This window comes from Mchenga conophoros, linkage group LG20 (assembly GCF_057382185.1).
Source record: "Mchenga conophoros isolate Kocher_MC1m ecotype Shallow Benthic linkage group LG20, M_conophoros_male_GT1.1, whole genome shotgun sequence".
NCBI lineage: Eukaryota > Metazoa > Chordata > Actinopteri > Cichliformes > Cichlidae > Mchenga > Mchenga conophoros.
This window is the reverse complement of record NC_140545.1, coordinates 15,677,722-15,699,109: the sequence shown is the minus strand read 5'-3', so window position 1 is coordinate 15,699,109 and position 21,388 is coordinate 15,677,722. Positions and strand designations below refer to the sequence as shown.

General features: G+C 41.1%; 1 protein-coding gene across 5 annotated transcripts in view; it reads right to left on the bottom strand.

The window, feature by feature from the left end:
• The window catches only part of LOC146550554 (collagen alpha-1(XX) chain-like), a 43,855-nt gene that overhangs the window by 8,365 nt on the left and 14,102 nt on the right, over positions 1-21,388 (bottom strand). For 2 of the 5 annotated variants that reach the window (XM_085260284.1, XM_085260285.1), the window contains exons 5-28: positions 18,852-19,031; positions 17,391-17,576; positions 16,799-16,966; positions 14,791-14,910; positions 14,553-14,717; positions 14,229-14,387; positions 13,944-14,116; positions 12,895-13,024; positions 12,158-12,303; positions 11,767-11,896; positions 11,381-11,520; positions 10,608-10,734; positions 9,910-10,049; positions 9,684-9,816; positions 8,830-8,975; positions 8,564-8,693; positions 8,042-8,158; positions 7,181-7,327; positions 6,995-7,051; positions 1,403-1,441; positions 1,153-1,291; positions 740-882; positions 415-524; positions 2-160 (exon numbers count right to left, since the gene is read on the bottom strand). In XM_085260284.1, the coding sequence (XP_085116410.1) occupies positions 2-160; positions 415-524; positions 740-882; positions 1,153-1,291; positions 1,403-1,441; positions 6,995-7,051; positions 7,181-7,327; positions 8,042-8,158; positions 8,564-8,693; positions 8,830-8,975; positions 9,684-9,816; positions 9,910-10,049; positions 10,608-10,734; positions 11,381-11,520; positions 11,767-11,896; positions 12,158-12,303; positions 12,895-13,024; positions 13,944-14,116; positions 14,229-14,387; positions 14,553-14,717; positions 14,791-14,910; positions 16,799-16,966; positions 17,391-17,576; positions 18,852-19,031 (3,284 nt within the window). The remainder of the gene's footprint in view (position 1; positions 161-414; positions 525-739; positions 883-1,152; positions 1,292-1,402; positions 1,442-6,994; positions 7,052-7,180; positions 7,328-8,041; positions 8,159-8,563; positions 8,694-8,829; positions 8,976-9,683; positions 9,817-9,909; positions 10,050-10,607; positions 10,735-11,380; positions 11,521-11,766; positions 11,897-12,157; positions 12,304-12,894; positions 13,025-13,943; positions 14,117-14,228; positions 14,388-14,552; positions 14,718-14,790; positions 14,911-16,798; positions 16,967-17,390; positions 17,577-18,851; positions 19,032-21,388) is intronic. The other 3 variants (XM_085260287.1, XM_085260286.1, XM_085260289.1) reach the window with 3 other exon arrangements.

The following is a 21,388-nucleotide window of genomic DNA, read 5'->3' as shown; positions in this document are numbered from 1 at the left end:
CCGGGGCTGAGCCACTGTTAGGTCCTCGGGTCTTCACCAGTTTTCCCAGCATCTCAAATCCATCGGTGGGCAGGTTGCCTAGAGGACGGGCTGGCCTCTCACCCACGTGCTGACAGTCCACAGACAAGGATACACTCACCTGGCTAACAGAAAGGTGAACCTGCCAAATGGAAGAAAATGTGCCGTTTAGGCGTCTGAGGTCTAAGTCATCATATCTACTAACACTAACCCTACCTCACACTTTGGGAGAGTCTTCCTCTCACAGTTCAATGAAATGCAGTGGGGTTAAGTTAAATGATGATCCTAAACTGCCCATCATTAAAACAAATGTGAGAGTGGACGGTTATCTCTCTGCCAGCGACCATAGGGCGCTTCTCAGCATAGGGTAGCCTATTTTCCTAGTTTTACATTCACCTTGTGGAAACTGCCATAGAACAGCCTGTGGACCTGTGGCTGGTCAAAGGTCAGCTCCTGCACTTCACCTCTGTAGTCCAGACTGAAGTATAACAGGTGCTTGGTGGTTGCTGCAAAAACACAAACACACAGGATAATAAGGTCATCATTTGTTATTTCCCGTAAAAGCCACAATAATGAGCTTAGGGAGGTGAGTTTACAGAAATGTGTTCACTTCTGTTCTCTGTTTTTGTTAAAGAACAATGTAGACGATTAAGGGACTGCAACAAGTCCAAAGACATGCTTCCAGTGCAGGAGGCGGGAAGGTGCAGGCAGTGTTACTCACGGTCAATCACCACTCCCATCTTTGGCTGGAAGTCATTGTCTGTGAGCTGCCAGAGAGCAAAAGGCTCCCTGGGTGTATCCTGCAGCATTCGGAAGGCAATGCTGATGGTGTGCTCTGGGGAGAAACCTGCGGGGTGGATAAACCTGGAAGGATGGCAAGACAGACCGCAAGATTCACTTTTTTCTATCACTGACTAAACACATTTCTGTGAAAGTTTACATAATTTTCCTTTCCATGCCTGAGTCTCACAAGCACAGGACAAAAAAGGACCATGTGATGTTAGGGTTGGCTTATGAGACATGCTACAAAAATTTTGAAAAGCATTGCATTAGTGTCTATGTCAGTGAACTGGTGTTTACTCAAATTAAAATACAATGACAAAGAAAAGGTGGAGGACTGAAAGAAATTCTCACTTGGTGCTCTGTGTCAGTTGGACGTCTCTGTACAGAGTGTAGGTGGGGAGCGTGTTGAAGACAAAAGGCTCGGCTGCCACTCCCTCCACCGATGAGTGAGCTCTCTGAGTCAGACCAAAGGCTTCCATCATGTTGAACCCTAAACCAGCACAAACGTAACAGAAACACAGTGTGGTGCTTCCTTCGTAGTTGTTGTTGTTTGTTTTGTTTTTTTAAAGTTTCAGTTTAAAGGGAGGACAGCGTGTCTCACCTTTAACAATGCTGTTTCTGATGGTGACTTCAGGGCACACTGCAACACAAGAGTGTAAAAGTAGGCAAAAGTACTGCTGTATGCTCGGGTTTTATTCAAAAACAGTGTGTGCACACAGTCAAAGGAGCTTGCAAAGAAAAGCGTCTGGACTTCTTTAAGTTACTTGAAGTATACGATTCAAATGAATTGAATCGTATACTTCGTATACTTCAAGTAACTTAAAGAAGTCCAGACGCTTTTCTTTGCAAGCTCCTTTGACTACGATGACCTGGATGACTGAGAACCTTCACAGACACAGTGTGTGCACACACCAACTTCCTTAGAAATATTTCTTAGAAAACTTATTGTTTACAATTTAAAAACAAACGTGATCTCCATCGTATTAAAAAGCTTTGCATATCAGCACCACAGTCATTAAAAAACTATGCCCATTCTTACCAGAGGTCAACACTTTCACTTAATTTCTTTTTATATTAATCTTGAAGTTATTGTTTATTCCACAACTTGCTTCCGGTATGATGGCGCCTGTGTTTGGCTTCGCCGCTGCCGGGTGCAGTTTGTCACGTTCTATCGTCGTGTTTTTTTTCTCTACTCTGCTGTTTTTTATTTGTATCAATGATGTTCTGGCTGCCTTGGTTTATGATCGTTTGACGCTGTTATCAATCCGATCTTCAATGATGGCCCAAGATGTTCCATCTTCCTCCTCCTTTGGCACTTTCTATTCTCCGCACTTTCCCCCGCACTCCTTTGGCACTTTTCATCTACCGCCAGTGGCTGGATCCTCGGCCAGCGTTCTCAGCGTTCCCCGTAGTTCACGGAGAAGAAGAGGAAGGAGATCAGGTATCCAGGTGAAGCTTAGGCTTTTCTGGCGGCGGGGGCTGATTGGAAAGCGATGTCGTGCGGGTTTTGTTACCTACGCTCAAAACAGCTCCATAGAGAGGAATTTGTTCTCCACGGCCCTGCTTGGATATATAGGGCCTGGCTCTCCGAGACCGTGCTACCTCAGAAGGGTTCAATCCAGACTCTCCTGTTGACTGGCTTTTCATCCCCTCGGTGAGTGGAATATACGAACGTGAAGGCTCTAACCTCGAGTATTTACGTCCTTTAACTCGAGCTTCTCCTAATAATGATGCTCTCACCCCGCTGACTATGGCGCTCTTTAATGCCCGATCTTTGACTAATAAATCGTTTGTGCTTAACGATTTTATTGCTTCTAATAATCTGGACTTCCTGCTTCTGACCGAGACCTGGCAGCGGGGCTTGGACTATTCGTCTCTTATTGAAATGTGCCCAAATGGCTTTTCTGTCATCAGCCAGCCTCGGGGTTCTGGTCGTGGAGGAGGTCTCGCGGGGGCATTTCAGAGCCGTTTCAACTGCCGTTCAGTGAAAGTTGGACACTTTCTTTCTTTTGAATTGCAGCTCATTAAAATCGGTAGTAAGGATCCTTTTTACTGTGCTGTGGTGTATCGTCCACCCGGCCCTAACAGCTTGTTTTTAGCGGAGTTTAGCGACTTCCTGTCCTCTACTATGAGGTTGTCCAAATTGCTTTTAGTGGGGGATTTTAATATACATGTTGATGATGAGTCCGACCTGTTTGCCAGAGGTTTTATCAAAATTATGGATTCTTTTCATTTTACCCAGCATGTGTCCGGCCCCACACATAACAAAGGTCACACACTGGACCTTGTCTTTACCTTGGGTTTGAATATTGATTGTATTTGTTCTAAGGAGATTTTTATCTCTGACCATTATTGTATTCTTTTTAACATGTCTTTTCATGAGCCTATGTCTCCTGTTCACCGGGCAGTTATGTCGCGCATTATAAATTCCTCCACAGCACAGAAGTTCTCAGATGCTTTTAATTTAACACTATCCCCACAAAACGGTGTTGATTTCTCAACAGATCTATTTAATGATCATTGTCTTTCGATCTTAGATGAAATCTGTCCGGTTAAAATGAGACCTGTGCCTGTTTCCAAGTCCCTACCTTGGCTAAATGACAACATCCGCTCTATAAAACGTAATTGTCGTAAAGCTGAGCGGTTATGGAGGAGAACTCATTTAAATGTTCATCTCCTTTACTTAAAGGATCTTTTAGCCTCTTTTAACAATGCAATTAGAGATGCGAGGGCTGCTTACTTTTCTCAGTTGGTTGCAAAGAGCAGAGGTAATCCTAAGGTATTATTTGACACTATTACTGATATCATTACTCCTGCTCCACCTGCTGCCATTATTTCTTCTAATGAAGACTGCGAAACATTTCTTGCTTTCTTTTTAGAAAAAATTAGCAATATAAGTAAAAAATTGTCCCCATCAGCATCTGCACTGTCAGTTCCCACGCCAGTTCGGCCTGTTGTTTTAGAAAGATTTTTACCTGTTTCACTATCCGAGCTGGAAAAATAGTTAGTGCAACAAAAGTATCCTCTTGTTCACTCGACATTTTACCCGCATCGTTATTCAAAAATGTCTTTTACTCTATTGGTCCCTGTATGCTCACTATAATTAACACCTCTTTGGGATCTGGCAAAGTCCCTGCTTATTTTAAAACTGCTGTTATACACCCCCTGTTAACCCTTTAAGACCTACCATAGAACCAAGTCCGCCAGAGCTTATATTATATTTTTACATGCTGTGGAGCCATTTTTGGGAGCATTTCAAGTTGCTATACATCAATACAACCATTATAGCCCAGATTTTAATAATATGTATTCATTAAGTGCATAGTAATTACATAAATTGCAAAAAAGTGCAATAAACTACAAAAAAATTGAAAATCGTTTTTGATTTTTTAACATATATTTGTAGTTAGAGAAATTTAAGAGGCTTATCCCTCAAAACTGTAAATACAAAAAAGTTGCACAAAATAGTTTCCCACCACAGGAAATTTATTTTGAGTGTCTTCATAGTTTTATTTTTGAAATACACCAATTTTTATACACTGCAGGAAAAACGAAAATAAATATTATACTGCAAATTTGCAAAAAAGCAGCATATGCATCAAAATAAACTATTTCCAGCAGTGCAATATGAGTCCTAAGCATCCCAGAAACAACACAGAAAGTCATAAAGTCAAAGATAACTTTTAAAAAGAGCAGTATAGGCCCTGAGGCCCTGATCGCAAAAAAGACTACATTTCCGCGAAAATGACGTCACTTCCGGTTTCGGCCAGGTAATGGCGGAAATGCAAAAGTTCGCGCTGACATCTATTCCAACGTAGGAAGTGTTTTGAACAGCTGATCGGACCGGCAAAGCGTGTTTCTGGAATATTATGTTTTTGTTCCTGCAAGCGCTTTTTATGCAGTTTTTGCAAAGCTTTATGTGGAAGGAAACCGTGACCTAGGACAAGCTGATGGCACAATATGTAAGTACAACTCCTCCGGTTTCATATGCAAAAAAAATTTTTGCGCTAGCTTACGTGGTTGCAGTGCTACCGGGATTTAAAAATAGTTACGCATAACAGAGCGTTCCCGCTCCGATCGGCTCTAAAGGGTTAAAAAAGCCTACGCTGGACCCATCTCTCACTAGCAACTACAGACCGATCTCAAAAATACCATTAATTGCTAAGATTTTAGAGAAGATTGTGGCTAAGCAGCTTACAGCAGTTTTAGACAAATATAATATCTTTGACAAATTTCAGTCTGGCTTTCGTAGAGCTCATTCTACTGAAACAGCCCTTCTTAGAGTTTCCAATGACATTCTGATGCAAAACGATGCAGGTAAGTGTTCTGTACTCCTAATGTTGGCTCTCACGTCGGCCTTTGACACCGTTGACCATTATATTTTGCTTGATAGGCTGAAATACTGGGTCGGTGTATCTGGGTCTGCCTTAGAGTGGTTCTCCTCGTATCTCTGTGAACGATACTCTTCTGTGGCAGTTTCTAAGTACAGGTCATCTTCTACGTCCCTGTCCTTTGGTGTGCCACAAGGTTCTGTGCTGGGGCCCTTATTGTTTTTAATTTATTTACTTCCTCTCCAGCATATTTTGAGCCCTTTTGAGGATATTTGTTACCACTGCTACGCAGACGACATCCAACTATATATATATCTTTTAAACCTGAAGATGCTTCTAAGCTGCGGATTTTAAATGTGTGTCTGGAAACCATCAAAAGTTAGATGGCTGACAACTTCCTCCAACTAAATGAAAATAAAACTGAAGTCCTTGTATGTGCTCCAGACAGACATGTACCCAGCATAATGAATGCTCTTGGTCCCCTTTCAACGTTTGTGAAATCGTCTATCAGGAACCTAGGAATAACCTTCGATCCTGCTCTTACATTGGATATTCACGTCAAATCTCTGGTTCGGTCTTGCTTCTATCATTTAAGAAATATTTCTAAATTGAGCCCCATAATATCTCATACTGAACTGGAGATTGTTATTCATGCTTTTATTTCATCACGACTGGACTATTGCAATTCACTGTTCACATGTCTAAACAAAAGTTCCCTGGAGCGTCTGCAGATTGTCCAAAATGCTGCAGCAAGGCTTCTGACAAAAACATCGAAATACTCTCATGTAACACCGTTGCTTATACAGCTGCACTGGCTCCCTGTCGAATTCAGAGTCCACTTTAAGATTCTGGTTCTGACATTTAAGGCTCTTCAAGAACAAGCACCATCATACATCATTGAACTCTTACAGCCCTATGCCCCTAGTAGGTCTCTGAGGTCTTGTGGTCAGGGCCTACTTGTTATTCAGTATACGAGACTGAAAACTAGGGGTGATCGAGCTTTTGCTACTGTGGCCGCCAGACTGTGGAATTCTCTTCCTCAGAACTTAAGATCTGCTGATTCACTGATTACTTTTAAAAAACAGCTAAAAACACATCTTTTTAAAATTGCATTTTGTTAACTTTTGACTGTACTTTGTCTTTTTAATCTGTTCCTATACCTTGTAAAGCACTTTGTGATCTTTTATCTAGAAATGTGCTATATAAATAAAAGTTTACTTACTTACTTACTTAACTGCCTGATTATCAAATGGGCCCCTCCTTCCTTCTTTTATTCTGGTTTGTCATTCTTCACCTTTAAACATATTCTAGGTTAAACGTTTATTATTATTATTATTATTATTGTCTAATATTATTATTATTCAATTTTTTTCTTTGTGTTTTTGTAATTTCACCACAATCTACCTCAATACCGCATTTATATCTAAAAATATGGAAACACGCTAGCTGTGAATAGCTGGTGTGCACATGTCTATTTACAGTGATTCAGTCACTAACATGCAGTAGTAACAATAACAGTGTCTAGTGCACATGGTCCGTGAATCCGGTGGTAACTTTGACGGCACCCCTCTGATTTTTGTGCGCATACGGGTAAATGATAGTGTTGGTGAAAACTGATTGCTGCACAGGACTGGAACATATTATTGGTGGGCTATTGCCTTTCAGCTGGAGTTTGATTCATGCAAAGACAGAAACACACACACACACACACACACACACACACACACACACACACACACACACACACACACACACTGTGACTGGGGAATCTGCTGAACTCGTGTGTTAAATTCAGCCCAAAATATTTCATAGGCTACTCAGAAGAAGTTGAAGATAAAGTATACGTGGATCTAAAGATTTACCTTCATTGTGGATAGGGTACATCCAGGGATGGATGGCAATTCGGGCTGGAGCTGCAGCTGTAATAAAATTGCATTGAAATTATTTATATAGAATAATATATTACTGTTCATACATAAACTCTGAATTAAATTAGTTTTTGTGTTTGCTGGCCAATGATCATCTGTGTTTCTGAGAACATGTCAGACCTGTGGGATGGAGGATGGAGACTGCCGGGCCCTCTGCTGAGCCGAGAAGAGAGTGCACACTGATGCGATACAGAGTCTCAGGTTCCAGATCAGTGAAACAGTGGCTTCTGCTGGACTTACTCACAACTTCTTGCTTTGATTGCTTGTCTATGCACACATGCACGACAGAGTAAATTGCCAGCAATCACTGTATGTTCTGTTACAACTAATAACTCACATATAATATATTTATATTATATATATATAATTATTTTCATATAAATTATGAAAATAATTTCATATTTTTTGGATGTTTGTCACACTTAAATATTTCAGATGATGAAAAACATTTAAATTAGACAAAGATAACACAAGTAAACACAAAATGCAGTTGCTAAATGAAGGGGTTAATAATTAAGGGAAAAAACCCTCCAAAGCAGGTAGACAGCAGCAATTCATGGTTCTATTTACCGCAGCAAGTCTTCTAGGTCCTGAAGCAGAAAAACAGCTCCAGATAATACATTACCACCACCATGCCATATCAAAAAGCACCACTGAACGACACAGGAAATCATTCTGTCTGCATCCCAAGTCTGCAATTAATCAGGCCTGAGTGTGTTTAGTGAAACTCAACTCAGCTTTCCAAAAAATGTAGTTAGTTACAGTTAATTCATGATTTAACAAGAGGGGCAATCTTTTTTTTTTCCACAGGACCAGGGAGGTTTTCCTAATCTATGAAATCATCATTTAAAAACTGCATTTTGTATTTACTTGTCTTATCTTTCTTCTAATATTAAAATTTGTTTGATGATGCAAAACACTAGGAAATCAGGAAGGGGGCAAACACCTTTTCACATCACTGTAGACATGATTACAGAATACCTTTTACATCCTGGATTACAATACGATATCCATCAACGGCAGATACTGGTCTCCATGACACACAGATACTGGAGTGGTCTGACCTGACCACACTCGCACTGCTTACCCGCAAAGTGGCTAGAGAGACAGAAAAAAAGGAAGAAAACAAGCAAAAAACAAAAAAAAAACAAAGCCAAAGAATGTCATCTGCACACTAGCATGGACAATAAACGTAGACACAGTGCACCCAGTAATTTTTGAACTTACAACCAAGTATCAAGAGCAGTACTGGTATTGTACTGGTACTGGCTGCTGTCTCATTGTTCAGAGAGCCCATCATTATGCAGAGAAAGGAATCTGCGTCTCTGGACCAAAATGACTGTACGTGTAGTGCTGTAGAAACAATACTGCCCAAAAACATATGCATATCCCTCCTCTAAGGGTAAAGTAATGGGACATTTGCACTTTTTGCATGTAAACCTGTCGCTCTTCACTGGAAGTTGCACTTGAGCTGTCTTGACATCTTTCCCTTGTTTGACTCACCAGTTTTGCCCTGAGCTGAACCGCTGCCTCCTTCTCTGTTGTGGTACTCAGCAGTGACCAAGATGCTGTAGCGCGTATCTGGCTGCAGTGACTCCAGCATCACCTGCTTCTCTCCACCAGGGACCAGCACCTGCAGAGAACAAACAACACTATCATCCCAACACAGTCAGAACTCATTTAAAGTTTTGGGACTTATGGAATTCTGACACATGACAGCCGGCTGAAGCCCAGAAGAGGTGAAGATGTAATGACTACGACCCACTCACAGTGTGATCCTGGCTATCAGCTCCAGTCAATGCTGTGTAGGACACGCGATACTGGAGGACATGAGCATTGGGAGGTACCCAACTGATCACCATGCTGACGGCAGTCTCATCAGAAACCGTGAGGCTGGTTGGGCCTCCACCAGACACTGCAGCAACATCATAGAAGAGATAAAGTACCACAGCTAACGACACTTAACCCTCACTTTGTTCCTTTATAGGAGGAAATTATTTTGGCAGCAAAGCAAAGTGTTTTTTAGACAATAAATGTAAAGTATAACAGAGAATTTGATACTTTGATTTGATACTTTAACCTCACTACATTTATTTCATAGCTCAGAGTTCTAGTTACTCAAAGATGAGAATTTAGATGTGAAATTTAACCTTTAAGTGACTAGTACTTTAAGAACTGCCATCAATTACACAATGAAGTTCATTTACTTACAGGTTATTGTAGTAGTAATGCTATATTGTACAGAATATGACACGAAGGGCTGCTGACCACAGAAAAGTAAAAGGTAACTGGGCCTAAAGACTAACAGGAGAAAAACAAAGCTTTCTGTGATTCTATGATTTTTATTTCTGTGTTTTTGTGGTAATCTTGGATATCTTAGGTTGTCTCATTACTGTCACATATGTCCTATCATTAAAACACTGGCTTCTAACAACTAACAGTGTCTCAAAAATAATGTAATAAATAAACAAATAATATGGATGCATGACTCAAATGCATGACTTTTAACTTGTGTATTTTTTAGGCTGAACACTGCTGCTAATGTGACTAAGGTAAATGGTTTCATCAGGCTCGCCCTTCCTGAGTTTGAGAAATGCTCAGGATCAGAAAATGTGTGACTCACAGGTGCTGTAGCGTATGGCCACAGCTTCACTCTGAGCTCCATCTCCATAGAGTGCAGACAGTGAAATCTGATATTCTTTATCATCCTCCACCCCTCCAAGAACTGCTCCTTCACTGTCACCACTCATACGCAGCTGAAATACACAGCAGGGACACACAGGACAACAGTTTATATCGTATTTTTTAATTCATAATATGTACTCCAGCAATCCAATAATTTTCCCCACCTGTCTCAGGTCGCCTCCACTTAGGGAGATCCACTTAATGAGGTAAGAAACAACATCATCAGCTGCAGCTTCCCAGCGCACCATGATGTCACTGTCTGAGAAATTAGTTACCCTAAGGTCTGAAGGAGGAGGCACCTTCACTAGAAGAAAAGAATAATGTGTATGGAAATTAAAAAAAAGAGAGAGACAGCTACATTATGACATTTCTCATTATTAATCAATAACATTTACAGTACTGTGCAAAAGCCTTGAGCCAAATGCTGAAGTATTTCTTTGGACATTATCTGTTTTTTCACTCCTTTTTAGTCCAGTTTTTGTACCTGACCATTTTCTGAGGAATGCTTTGTTTTGTTTTGTTTGTGGAACCACTCAGCACTGACCTACCAATCATTCAAGAATTTAAAAGCATCTAACGCAATTGATGAACCAATACTGTGTCTGCACATAACAGAACACTTGGGAAAGAACCGATTTTTAATCTTTAAGCACTTTTTTACTAGCAGCCTGCAACAAAAACACACCATTTATTCCCATTTCCTCAGTTCAATCTATGGAAAAAGAGCAAAGATAGCAAAGATTGCATCAACAAGTTTATACCCAAAAAACTATTAATAAAAAAGACAACATGAAGTCAGTTTGATCTAACAAATGTAGCCTAAGGTGATGCCTTCATGCCAAAAACAAATATTTTGTCTCACGTGTGGTGACGTTACTGGTGAACGCTGTAGACAGGCCTTGTGCGTAGTGAGACTGAACAGAAATGAGGTATCTGGAAAGAGAGGAAAGGTTCTGCACCAGCACTGAGTTCACTCCTGTCACTTCCACCTGGAAGGATATTTAATATATATCAATGACTGACATGGCTGAGGCAGCATTTCATTTATCAAACATTTTGAACTGTTAATGCAGTAAATGGGACAGAGTACAGAAGCTTCTGTACATTAGTCTAAAGTACAGAAGCTACACTTTACTTTATTAACTTTACTAAACCATTAACTATCAGAGAGAAACTGCATGACTGCAAACATGACTCACTTGTCATATCAGCCTATTTGGAGCACAACACTGTGGCGGTGGTAAATTACAAGTGGTAATTTAGTACTTGGCAACAAGATGTCAGACCTCCAATAAAGCACAATTCTTTGCACAATATTCAAGAAAACTGTCCCCACTAAAGATGGAAACATCTTTCATTACTTGAGGCACAACCACACCATAGAGTACAACCAGGTTAAACAAATGACTCCACTGAGCATCACTAGTTAGACTCCATATGGCAGGAAGAGCACACTTTTACTGATGAGTTACCAATGGTAGTAAAAGTGAGCTTTTAGAAACTGGTTAAAAAACTTGAACCCAGATACAACATGCCATTTTATTAGGTGCTAATGAAATTGAAATTGTGTAGTCTCCTGAAGAGTTACAAGGCTAAGTTACCTATCCTTTAAGACTGGCTTGTTTGGGAAGGTACCTGCTTGACATCACTGCCGTGGTTGGTGCTGTAGGTGATTCTATGGCCGGGGACATCCCCAGCCCCGGGCACCCAGCTCACCTTCATCATACTGTGGGTGACCATCGGGAACTGAACACTCAGTGGTGTTGGGAGGGGGACTGCAAAGTAAAAAACGAAAGCAGAAGAACTTTGAAAGTGCACTCAAGTGTACTGAAGTAACTTTGGAAAGGTACAGTTACCAATGTCTATATTACAGAAGGCTGATCTTTGACCATTTTAGCAGAGGAAACAATGGTAGAGTGCAGAACGGTGGAGAAGGAGAAACGTTAAAATAGGAAATCATAAAGACACAGTGTAAGTGAAAGTGAAAAATCCGGTCTTAGACTGTTTAGATAATGTCTCACATGTGGTGGTAACAGCAGTGACAGGGTCGCTGGGTTCCTCCTCATAAAGCGCATAAAGAGTGACAGAGTAGTCTGTGGCTGGCAGTAATCCTGCCAGCTCCACCACAGTTTGTTCTGCACCAAATTTCTCCTGCAAATACAGAAACAACATCATTCATCCATCTCATTACTGAGCGCAGTGCTTTGTACTGGGACTGTATCTGCCAACATTAGTGTAAGGCTGAACACTGATGTTGTGATGTGGTAATAGGCCACTAGCAGTCAGTAGTCTAAAATGACGGTGAGTTATTGAAGATGAATGTTTAGGAACAATAAGCTGCAATTACAAGGTATTACTTTTTTCTGTATCATTAACCAGCAGCAAAATATAGTCAACACATTCTGTCATCACCTCCTTGGCATCATCAGGCTCTCCGTGGCTGAGTGCTGAGTACAGGATCAAGTACTGTGTTGCGCCGGGTGCAGCACCCCAACTCACTTGCAATGTGCTGTAAGATGAAGGAGTCACTTTCAAGTTGGCAGGCATGGCCAGTGGCACTAAGAGGAAAACAGACATGTCTTTGTAGTATACACACTTTTGAGTACTTTGTTTGCTGAGTACACATGGTGTGTAAAGTAACAGTGACAGCAACCAAACTTCCATGGGTGTAGCTTTAACTTTAACTCCTTTAAATAATGAATCACATGTGTAACTGTACTATTATAACCTCACTATGATGCTTGTAGTATATGTATGTTTTTTTCCCTAGATGTGTTATTCAATGTATGTTTTTTCCCTAGATGTGTTATTCAATCTGGATGAAACTTACTATATAAACTGCCCAGGGTACCAGTATTATTAATATCTATATAGCTTTAGGGAATTCTTTTTATAACACTAAAAGCTGTTTTTGCCAACTCACTATATAAGTGATATAATGAAAATAACATTTGACTGTTCCTTGTTATCAGCAGAATATAATTTAAGGGAATTCTGCTGACTACAGCAACTTCATACTTACTGATACTGTAGCACCTATGACAAAATTACCACATTTCATAAAGGATGGAGCTGGAATTACTCTACATTTGTGCTAACTTTCTATACCTATCAATCTTTAGCACCTTTAACACTGATGCTAGTCTTACATGTTGTGACAGTCCCTCTGAGCGCTAAGCCTACGTTGTCCTCATACACGGGAAAGATAGAGACGTGGTACAGAGTTTGAGAGGAGAGGCCTTCCAGCAGCACAACAGATTCTGAGCCAGGTAACACCACCTGGAAACAAAGCACTGCTTAGACTAATAGTCTGAAAACATATCATACATAAGACGTGACATACATATGATCGATCCGACAACTAAACCCAAAGAATATGTAGCAGCACTGGATAGTATTTGCTGTTCCTCTAAACAAGGATCTTATTGTTGCTGGACAGACATAGCACATGTTACATGTTCTACACATTCTGGGGGTTTTTATACCTTATGAATCATCTAGGAATATACATATATACATCTAGGAATTTTTGTAATAGCAGTGAAGTTCATTTCTGGACCTGGAAATTGTAAAATCTTCACATTGACAGTTGAGATTTGTTTACATAACCATCCTTGTGCTTTAAACCCATATGGCAACAGTGCCTGTGAACCAAGCAGCAGCCTCTGTGGCTAGAAAGTGAAAGTGAATGCTCCAACCCCAGAACTGAAGTCCAAATAGCAACATGAGACAGGCTTCAAAACAGGGGAAAAAAACCTTGTATATCAAAAATGAACAGACCACGATATCATCCACAGCTCAGGAGAGGCCTAGCAAACAGTTACAGGTTAAAACCGCCTTTTTTCACATTCATCTCTCAGTCAAGTAATGTAGAACTTTAAACCACATTCACATTCATAACAGGAAATAAGTCAGAGGCTGAAATGTTTTATGTATCAGACAGTAAACAATGCTTTTTAATAAGGAGTTAATAGGATACTTTTAAAGTCAGGTGGTTGCTCTTTTGTTATGTTCAACATTTAGCTAGCCCCTACCAGCATTAACATTTATGCCTCAGCTCAACCTTCTCATCCAGATATGATCACAACCATATTAAAACAATCACAAAGATACCAATAGCAAAAATGCTAAACTTGATGTAGAGTGGTGCCTAACTCCATTTTTATTTACAGCATGTGAAAAGAGGCAAGATGCTAACCTCCTGTGGACTCTGACTCTCAGCACTGTGGTACACAACTCTGTACTGTTGGACCGGCTTCACAGGATTGGTCCAGTGAAGCTTCACCTCTCTGGAACCAAGTTCTGAAAACCGGAGATCAGTAGGACTGGGGTAGGAGAGGGTCGGATCTGCTGTGGAACCAGGCTCCATTCCTGAACACACAGAAACACAGAGCATTAAATCTCCAGGAAACATCTGATGCCATTAAAAACAACTCAGTTTAAGGCAGAAAAACATAGATAGCTACAAAGATGGGTGGCATACGCTTTGTGATGCCACGCTCCTCTATCCTCCCGCACAATATGTGGACCAGGCGTGCCACCAGCTTGCTGAGCAGAGGGAAGTCATTAACATTGTAGACATTCAGATCCACTGGCTCCGAGGCCACTTGTCTCAACTCCGCTTCATCAGCGTTCTTTACACCTGAATAACACCAAGTTGTGTGTTAGTTTAACCAGCTAAGGACATAACATGTTAAAATAAGTAGTGGAACCCCTTCTGAATCTAGTCTAATGGCTAAGTAGTTTTAGTCTAAAGGCTAAATTGAAAAAAGGAAATCACTTGACCTGCTCTACTTGCCCATCTTACCGACAGCGATGATTTCAATGCCTGCATTTTTCAGCCGGGTGGCTGCAGCAATGGCATCATCCTGAGATTTCCCATCAGTCAACAACACCAGAAAAAACGGAGTGTCAGATCTTGCACCCGCACTGGACCTCATGTTCTCCTCCATGACATGGAGTAGTGCCTGACCTGGAGACATGGTTAGACACTGACAAATGCACGGTACACATGCAGTATCAAACAGCATCAGCTGAGTGTGTACCTGTAAATGTGTTTCCTCCCTTATATCTGAAGTTCCTCACTGCCTCCAACAGCTGCTCTTTAGAGGTGAAGTTGTTAAGGTGCCATTCTGTGCGTGGGTCTCCACTGTACTGTGTCAGTCCTAAAACAAAGATTCTAAATTATACATGATTTTATCATCTATGTTAGTTCATAACAGACAGAATCAAAAAGACCGCCAAGTTCTTCTCTGAGTGATCCATTTCAATATGTCTGTGCTTTAATTGTCCTTACCTCCACGCCAGTCCGTTAATCACCTCTCTGTGGTAACTAGACTCCCGCGAAAGCGTTGCATTAATATCTTGTTGGAGCTGCATTAAATCTGCTTACTTGTGTCTAGGTTTCGATCCGGCATTCAGCGTCTGCCACCTGCCTGTCCTCCTGCTCAATTGGATCACCCGGTGCATCATCTGGCCCATCCACTACCTCCACGGATTTCCCTCTCACGGACTTCCCTCCCCAGCTCCCACGGTCCCGCTCTAATCGTAAGCCAACTGGTCTAACTCAGTTTTGATGTGTTTCCTCTGCTTCCCAGCTCCCTAGTAATCTTCTCCCCTTTCTGTTGCAGCCTCCCACGGACCCGATTCCGGCTTCCTCGCATCATTGTTTCCCCGGGTTTTTTAGTTCCTCGTTTTGCTCCTTTGGTTTTCCCGGGTCGCCTTTTGTTATTATAATAAAGTGTCCTTTTCTGCTAGCGCTTGAGTCTGCATTTGGATCTTTTGTGCACGCGCGCCGCGGCGCATGACAAGATGGATATTTAGTTTGTATGAAACATGGTAGAACTTATTTTATCTAAACAAATAAACACATGTAACATTAGTTGGGTGATTTCTGGACCAAAAAATTGAATTCATAAATGTTCACAAAGGATGAAAATAAACCAGTAATATGACACATAGCAGCTCATACACTAACCACTAACAGGGAGGAGCAGCGAGCCTTGGCTGCCATGTGGGCACATTATATAACCCCGTTCTCCTGGTCAGCCTCTTCCCACATGACGGTCAGATGTAAAATATCGCAAACGGACTTTGAGAAATGTAGGATGGAAACTTTATATAGACCATTAATAATAAACAGTTAATTCGTAGTCAAGTCACCGTTAGTTAATAGTTTATTACTATTAATAATCTATGAAATACTGACTAATAACCTTTATAAAATGGTTAATAGCTGATTTGTAAACAATGTAAACAATACCTGGATGGTTACAGTAACATTTCAACATAAAACTATAAAACTTTAATAAAGACTGCGCAGTGCAGCAATAAACGTTGCATGATGGCTCAATAGCAGTCACTGTAACAGCTATTCATTATTTATATGCTTAAAATAACTATGTTAAAGGAAACACTATGAACCTAGTCTATGAATCGTTCTTTGACTTGTTAACTTTTGCGAGCTGTTTGGTTAAGTATACATACCAAATCTAATTCATTTAGGAACACAGGCGCTTTGGATTAAATGAGAAAGCTGTAGGCCCACGCTAAAGAATACAAACATTTGTGTGTATTTGTTTCCCTGAGACTGTGAACAGGTTCAGGATCAGGGATCAGTAATAAAACCAATCAAATAACAAAAGTAGCTGGAAAATACACCATAAAGTATATAAAATGTTATGTGTCCCGATGACAACAGATTACAATTTTTATTACATTACACATTTGACTGTGTATAATTTATATTTTTTACAAAGTATAAACATGAATTATAAAATTATGTAGTAGTAAATTATATGTGAGCAATAGTGACAGTAGTAAATCTGTGAGTACAACAATAAAAATAACCTACAATAACAACCAGAAGGCCAGAAATGTAATGAGCAAAGCAAAAAGAGAAACAGAGTGATGTCAATACTCCTGCAACAGTGTGAATGATGATGTCAGGACATCTACAGTGTGGCAATACTTCTATTTGAAATCTACTATGACTTTCACAATGCTAGTGATGAGAAATGTTTTCACCACCATACTCCACGCTCTGTTTCTCACCAATCTGAATGTGATTCGGTCCAATGTGGAAAGGTGTCACTAGGCCCTCCAAGAAGTCTCGGACGCGTCTGAAGTTAATGCGTCCGATGCTCCAGGAGCCGTCCACCAACAACACGATGTCTGCAGCTGCATCACTCGCACATTCAAATGGTTTTCTTGAAGACATACCTTAATAAATAACACAAGAAGCAAAGGATGTAAAGAACACACGTACTTTAAATGAGGAAACAGATGGCACCAAAACTGTTTTTAACGTGAAGGCGTCTAACTATTGTGTACATGTGTCGACATGGTGCACAGATGCAGGAGTGAGCTTTCATGCATGTGAACGTCTGTTTCTTTCCTTCGATTATAAAGGAGAGAGGCGAAACAAATGCCCTGTAGCCAAACAGAATGGTCTGTCATTATCGCTTAGCTGTCCCTCCCCCCTGTAAACACTGTCATCACATTTCAAGCACTTACTGTTAAGTTACAAGAGAAGGAAGCTGGTGGAGGCCAGACATTACTTTAGTTTAAAATGAGTGATCACTGCTATTGTGATTGGAGATTCTGTCAGGTTTATGTAACACTGGAGGGCACTGTTTATTGGTACCTGGCTGGGTGGGAAATGGGCTCTTTCGGGGTTTCTCCTGAGCTGGTTCACCCTGTGTTGTTCCCTGCTCCTCCTTGTTCTCCATCTTGGAACGATCCCGCTCTTTCTTCTTCTTCCTCTTCTCTTTGCCACTTTTCTCAGAGGTCTTATCTGGGAGTTCAGAGGGGGTATCTGTAACTGGAGGCTCTGGAGAAGAGAGGTAATAGTAACCACTTGGGTGGGGTTACAGTAAGATAAGCCAAAATTGTTTAGGGGACCAGATGAGGCTGTGCATGACAAGAAATCTGATGACTTTAGATTAGTCTGAGCTCATAAGCATCAAAGGGAAAGTGAGAGAAAACCTTCTTTAGCTGTTAACAAATAAACATTTTCATTTCATGATAAACATTTGATAAAGTCAGAAAAAAGTCCACAGTTTTCCCCAGTAAGTATTTTGACTTGTTTATGAAACTGTGTGGGAGTGAATAGTTGCCAGCAGCCAATGTAGTGCAAAAGAAAACATGTATGACTATGGCTCAGATTATGTGAGCTTGTTGCTAGCTCAAGTCAGCTTTGTAAGCATTATCCATGAAAGAGACAAAATATATGTGTCCTATCTGATCACGCCACTGGCTGTGTCCTTATTCTGCTCTGTGTTGTTTTGTGGTAACTTTTACCCAAAACACTAATATCATCAGCAAAGCACGTAGTATTCAGAGATCTATTATTCTGATGAATAATAACATGTCTCAAACTAACCAATCATGGCAAGAACATGTTGTGTGCTCTATGTTTTTGTTTTGTGTGGCTTTGTCACTAAGAGCTGTCAGAAAACACCTTAACCCCCCAAAAAACGTACAGGACTCACTATTTTTTTAATATAGAGTTATGGTCACAAGCTTATATACACTCATCATGGGCATGAATGTCAATTTGGGGTTAATTTTTCTTTCCATCCTCAATTACTAAAATAATAATTAATCAATTAAATGAATTAACTAATGAATGAATTCATTACTTTAATTACTGAGTGCACAAGGTAGAATTTATTTGGGATTTTCGAGATTTTTTCAAAGTTTTTGACAGTAAAACCTTTTTCTAGAGGGCATTTGAGTTGTCCATATGGGAAGCTACAAATCTCAGTCAATGCTCAAGGTGTCAGTTTTGGAGCAGGGGCCTCTTTTCATAGTTGGCGCCCTCTCTGTATATGGTGCACAGAGCTAGATAAATATCCATGGAACCTAAGTTGCTTCACACGCCATTATTTAGGAAACTAATAAAGGATTACACTGGAGCAAGCACAATATTCAATAAACTAGTGGCTGTGATATAGTGGTCACTACTATCCCTTGTGACCATAGCAACCCATTTTATAATATGTTGCTGCTTAAAAGGTTAGCATCAAGGGAAAACATGAGAGTCTAAAATTGTCAACAATAATATTGTCTTTCATATTTAATGCTATCTACCACCATAAACTACCTGTAGTACTGGCAGAGGCAGGAGTGGTAGTCGTAGGTTCTGGATACAGAACTGTTGGTACATCCAGCAGAGCCTCTGTTGCATCTTCCAGTTCTCCTGATCCTGACCCACCTGGCAACAACTTCTTCCTGTGCTCTCTGGTGCCACTGCGGATCATCTCCTCCTCCCGCAGAGTCTGCACTAGAAGAGAGAAATGTTGATCATCTGTGTATATATATGTATATATATATGTATATACATATACATATATATACACACATATATATATATTTATATATGTATATATGTATATATATATGTTACATATATACATATATATATATACATATATATATATATACATATATATATATATACACATATATATATACACATATATATATACACATATATATATACACATATATATATACACATATATATATATATATATATATATATATATATATATATATATATATATATATATATATATATATATATATATATATATATATATATATACTACCAGAAGGCAACATTGCAGACATAGAGGACAGTTACAAGTACATGGGGATCCCGCAGGCGAATGGGAACCATGAAGAGGCCGCTAGAAAAGCTGCAACCACCAAGTACCTGCAGAGGGTCAGGCAAGTCCTGAGGAGTCAGCTGAATGGTAAGAACAAGATCCGGGCCATCAACACGTACGCCCTACCCGTGATCAGGTACCCTGCTGGGGTAATAGGCTGGCCAAAGGAGGAGATAGAAGCCACTGACATAAAGACAAGAAAGCTCCTTACCATGCATGGAGGGTTTCACCCCAAGTCCAGCACCCTGAGGCTGTACGCTAAGCGGAAGGAAGGGGGCCGGGGACTGGTGAGTGTCAGCACCACAGTCCAGGATGAGACAACGAACATCCAAGAATACATTGGGAAGATGGCCCCAACTGACCGAGTGCTCAGTGAATACCTCAGGCAGCAGAAACCCAAGAAAGAGGAGGGAGACGAGGAACCATCATGGAAGGACAGGCCCCTGCACGGTATGTACCACCGGCAGATAGAGGAGGTGGCTGATATCCAGAAATCCTACCAGTGGCTGGACAAAGCTGGACTGAAAGACAGCACAGAGGCACTAATCATGGCAGCACAAGAACAAGCTCTGAGCACAAGATCCATAGAGGCTGGGGTCTATCACACCAGGCAAGACCCCAGGTGCAGGCTGTGTAAAGATGCCCCAGAGACAATCCAGCACATAACAGCAGGGTGCAAGATGCTAGCAGGCAAGGCATACATGGAACGCCATAACCAAGTGGCCGGCATAGTGTACAGGAACATCTGTGCCGAGTACAACCTGGAAGTCCCGAGGTCAAAATGGGAGATGCCCCCAAGGGTGGTGGAGAATGACCGAGCTAAGATCCTGTGGGACTTCCAGATACAGACGGACAAAATGGTGGTGGCTAACCAACCGGACATAGTGGTGGTAGACAAACAGAAGAAGATGGCCGTAGTGATCGATGTAGCGGTTCCGAATGACAGCAATATCAGGAAGAAGGAACACGAGAAGCTGGAGAAATACCAAGGGCTCAGAGAAGAGCTCGAGAGGATGTGGAGGGTGAAGGTAACGGTGGTCCCCGTGGTAATCGGAGCACTAGGTGCGGTGACTCCCAAGCTAGGCGAGTGGCTCCAGCAGATCCCGGGAATAACATCGGAGATCTCTGTCCAGAAGAGCGCAGTCCAGGGAACAGCTAAGATACTGCGCAGGACCCTCAAGCTCCCAGGCCTCTGGTAGAGGACCCGAGCTTGAAGGATAAACCGCCCGCAGGGGCGTGCTGGGTGTTTTTTTTTTTAAATATATATACATATATATATATATATACATATTAGGGGTGCAACGATATTCGTATCGATATTGAACCGTTCGATACAGTGCTTTCGGTTCGGTACGCGTATGTATCGAACAATACAACATTTGTAATTTATTTTATCAACTTTCCTTCTGACGATGCTGTCTGTGTGGAGCGCTCAGTGAATCTGCGTTCGACTACTCCGCCTAGGCTGCACTGTCGAGCGCAGATCCACTGAGCGCTCCACACAGACAGCATAGTCAGAAGGAAGAGCGCAGGGCACCTCCCCCACCCTCATTCAGATCTGGCGTTTGGAATTATTTTGGTTTTCATGTGACGTATGACCCTGAAGGTAAGCGAGTCATGGACTAAAGTAAAACAGTATGTTGGATGTGCCATGCAATGCTCAATTACATGGGTGGGAACTAGTGTGTTAGCGCAGTTAGCTCGTTAACGTGTTGGCCGTCTAGCCCCATGCACGGGGCGATCGGGGGTAGCTCGTTAACAGAGATTTGCCATGTTGTGGTGTTAAGGTCATTTCAACGAGATTAACCTGAAAGCACTAGTGGGAACACAACGAATATGACTGCACATTTACGCCGACATCATCCTAGTGCAAAGACAAAAACAACAAGCATGCTACTAACTTTAGCCGAGTCATTTAGACAGCTGTTAGCACATGATTCTCCTTATGCTGCTGAGAATATAACCCAGA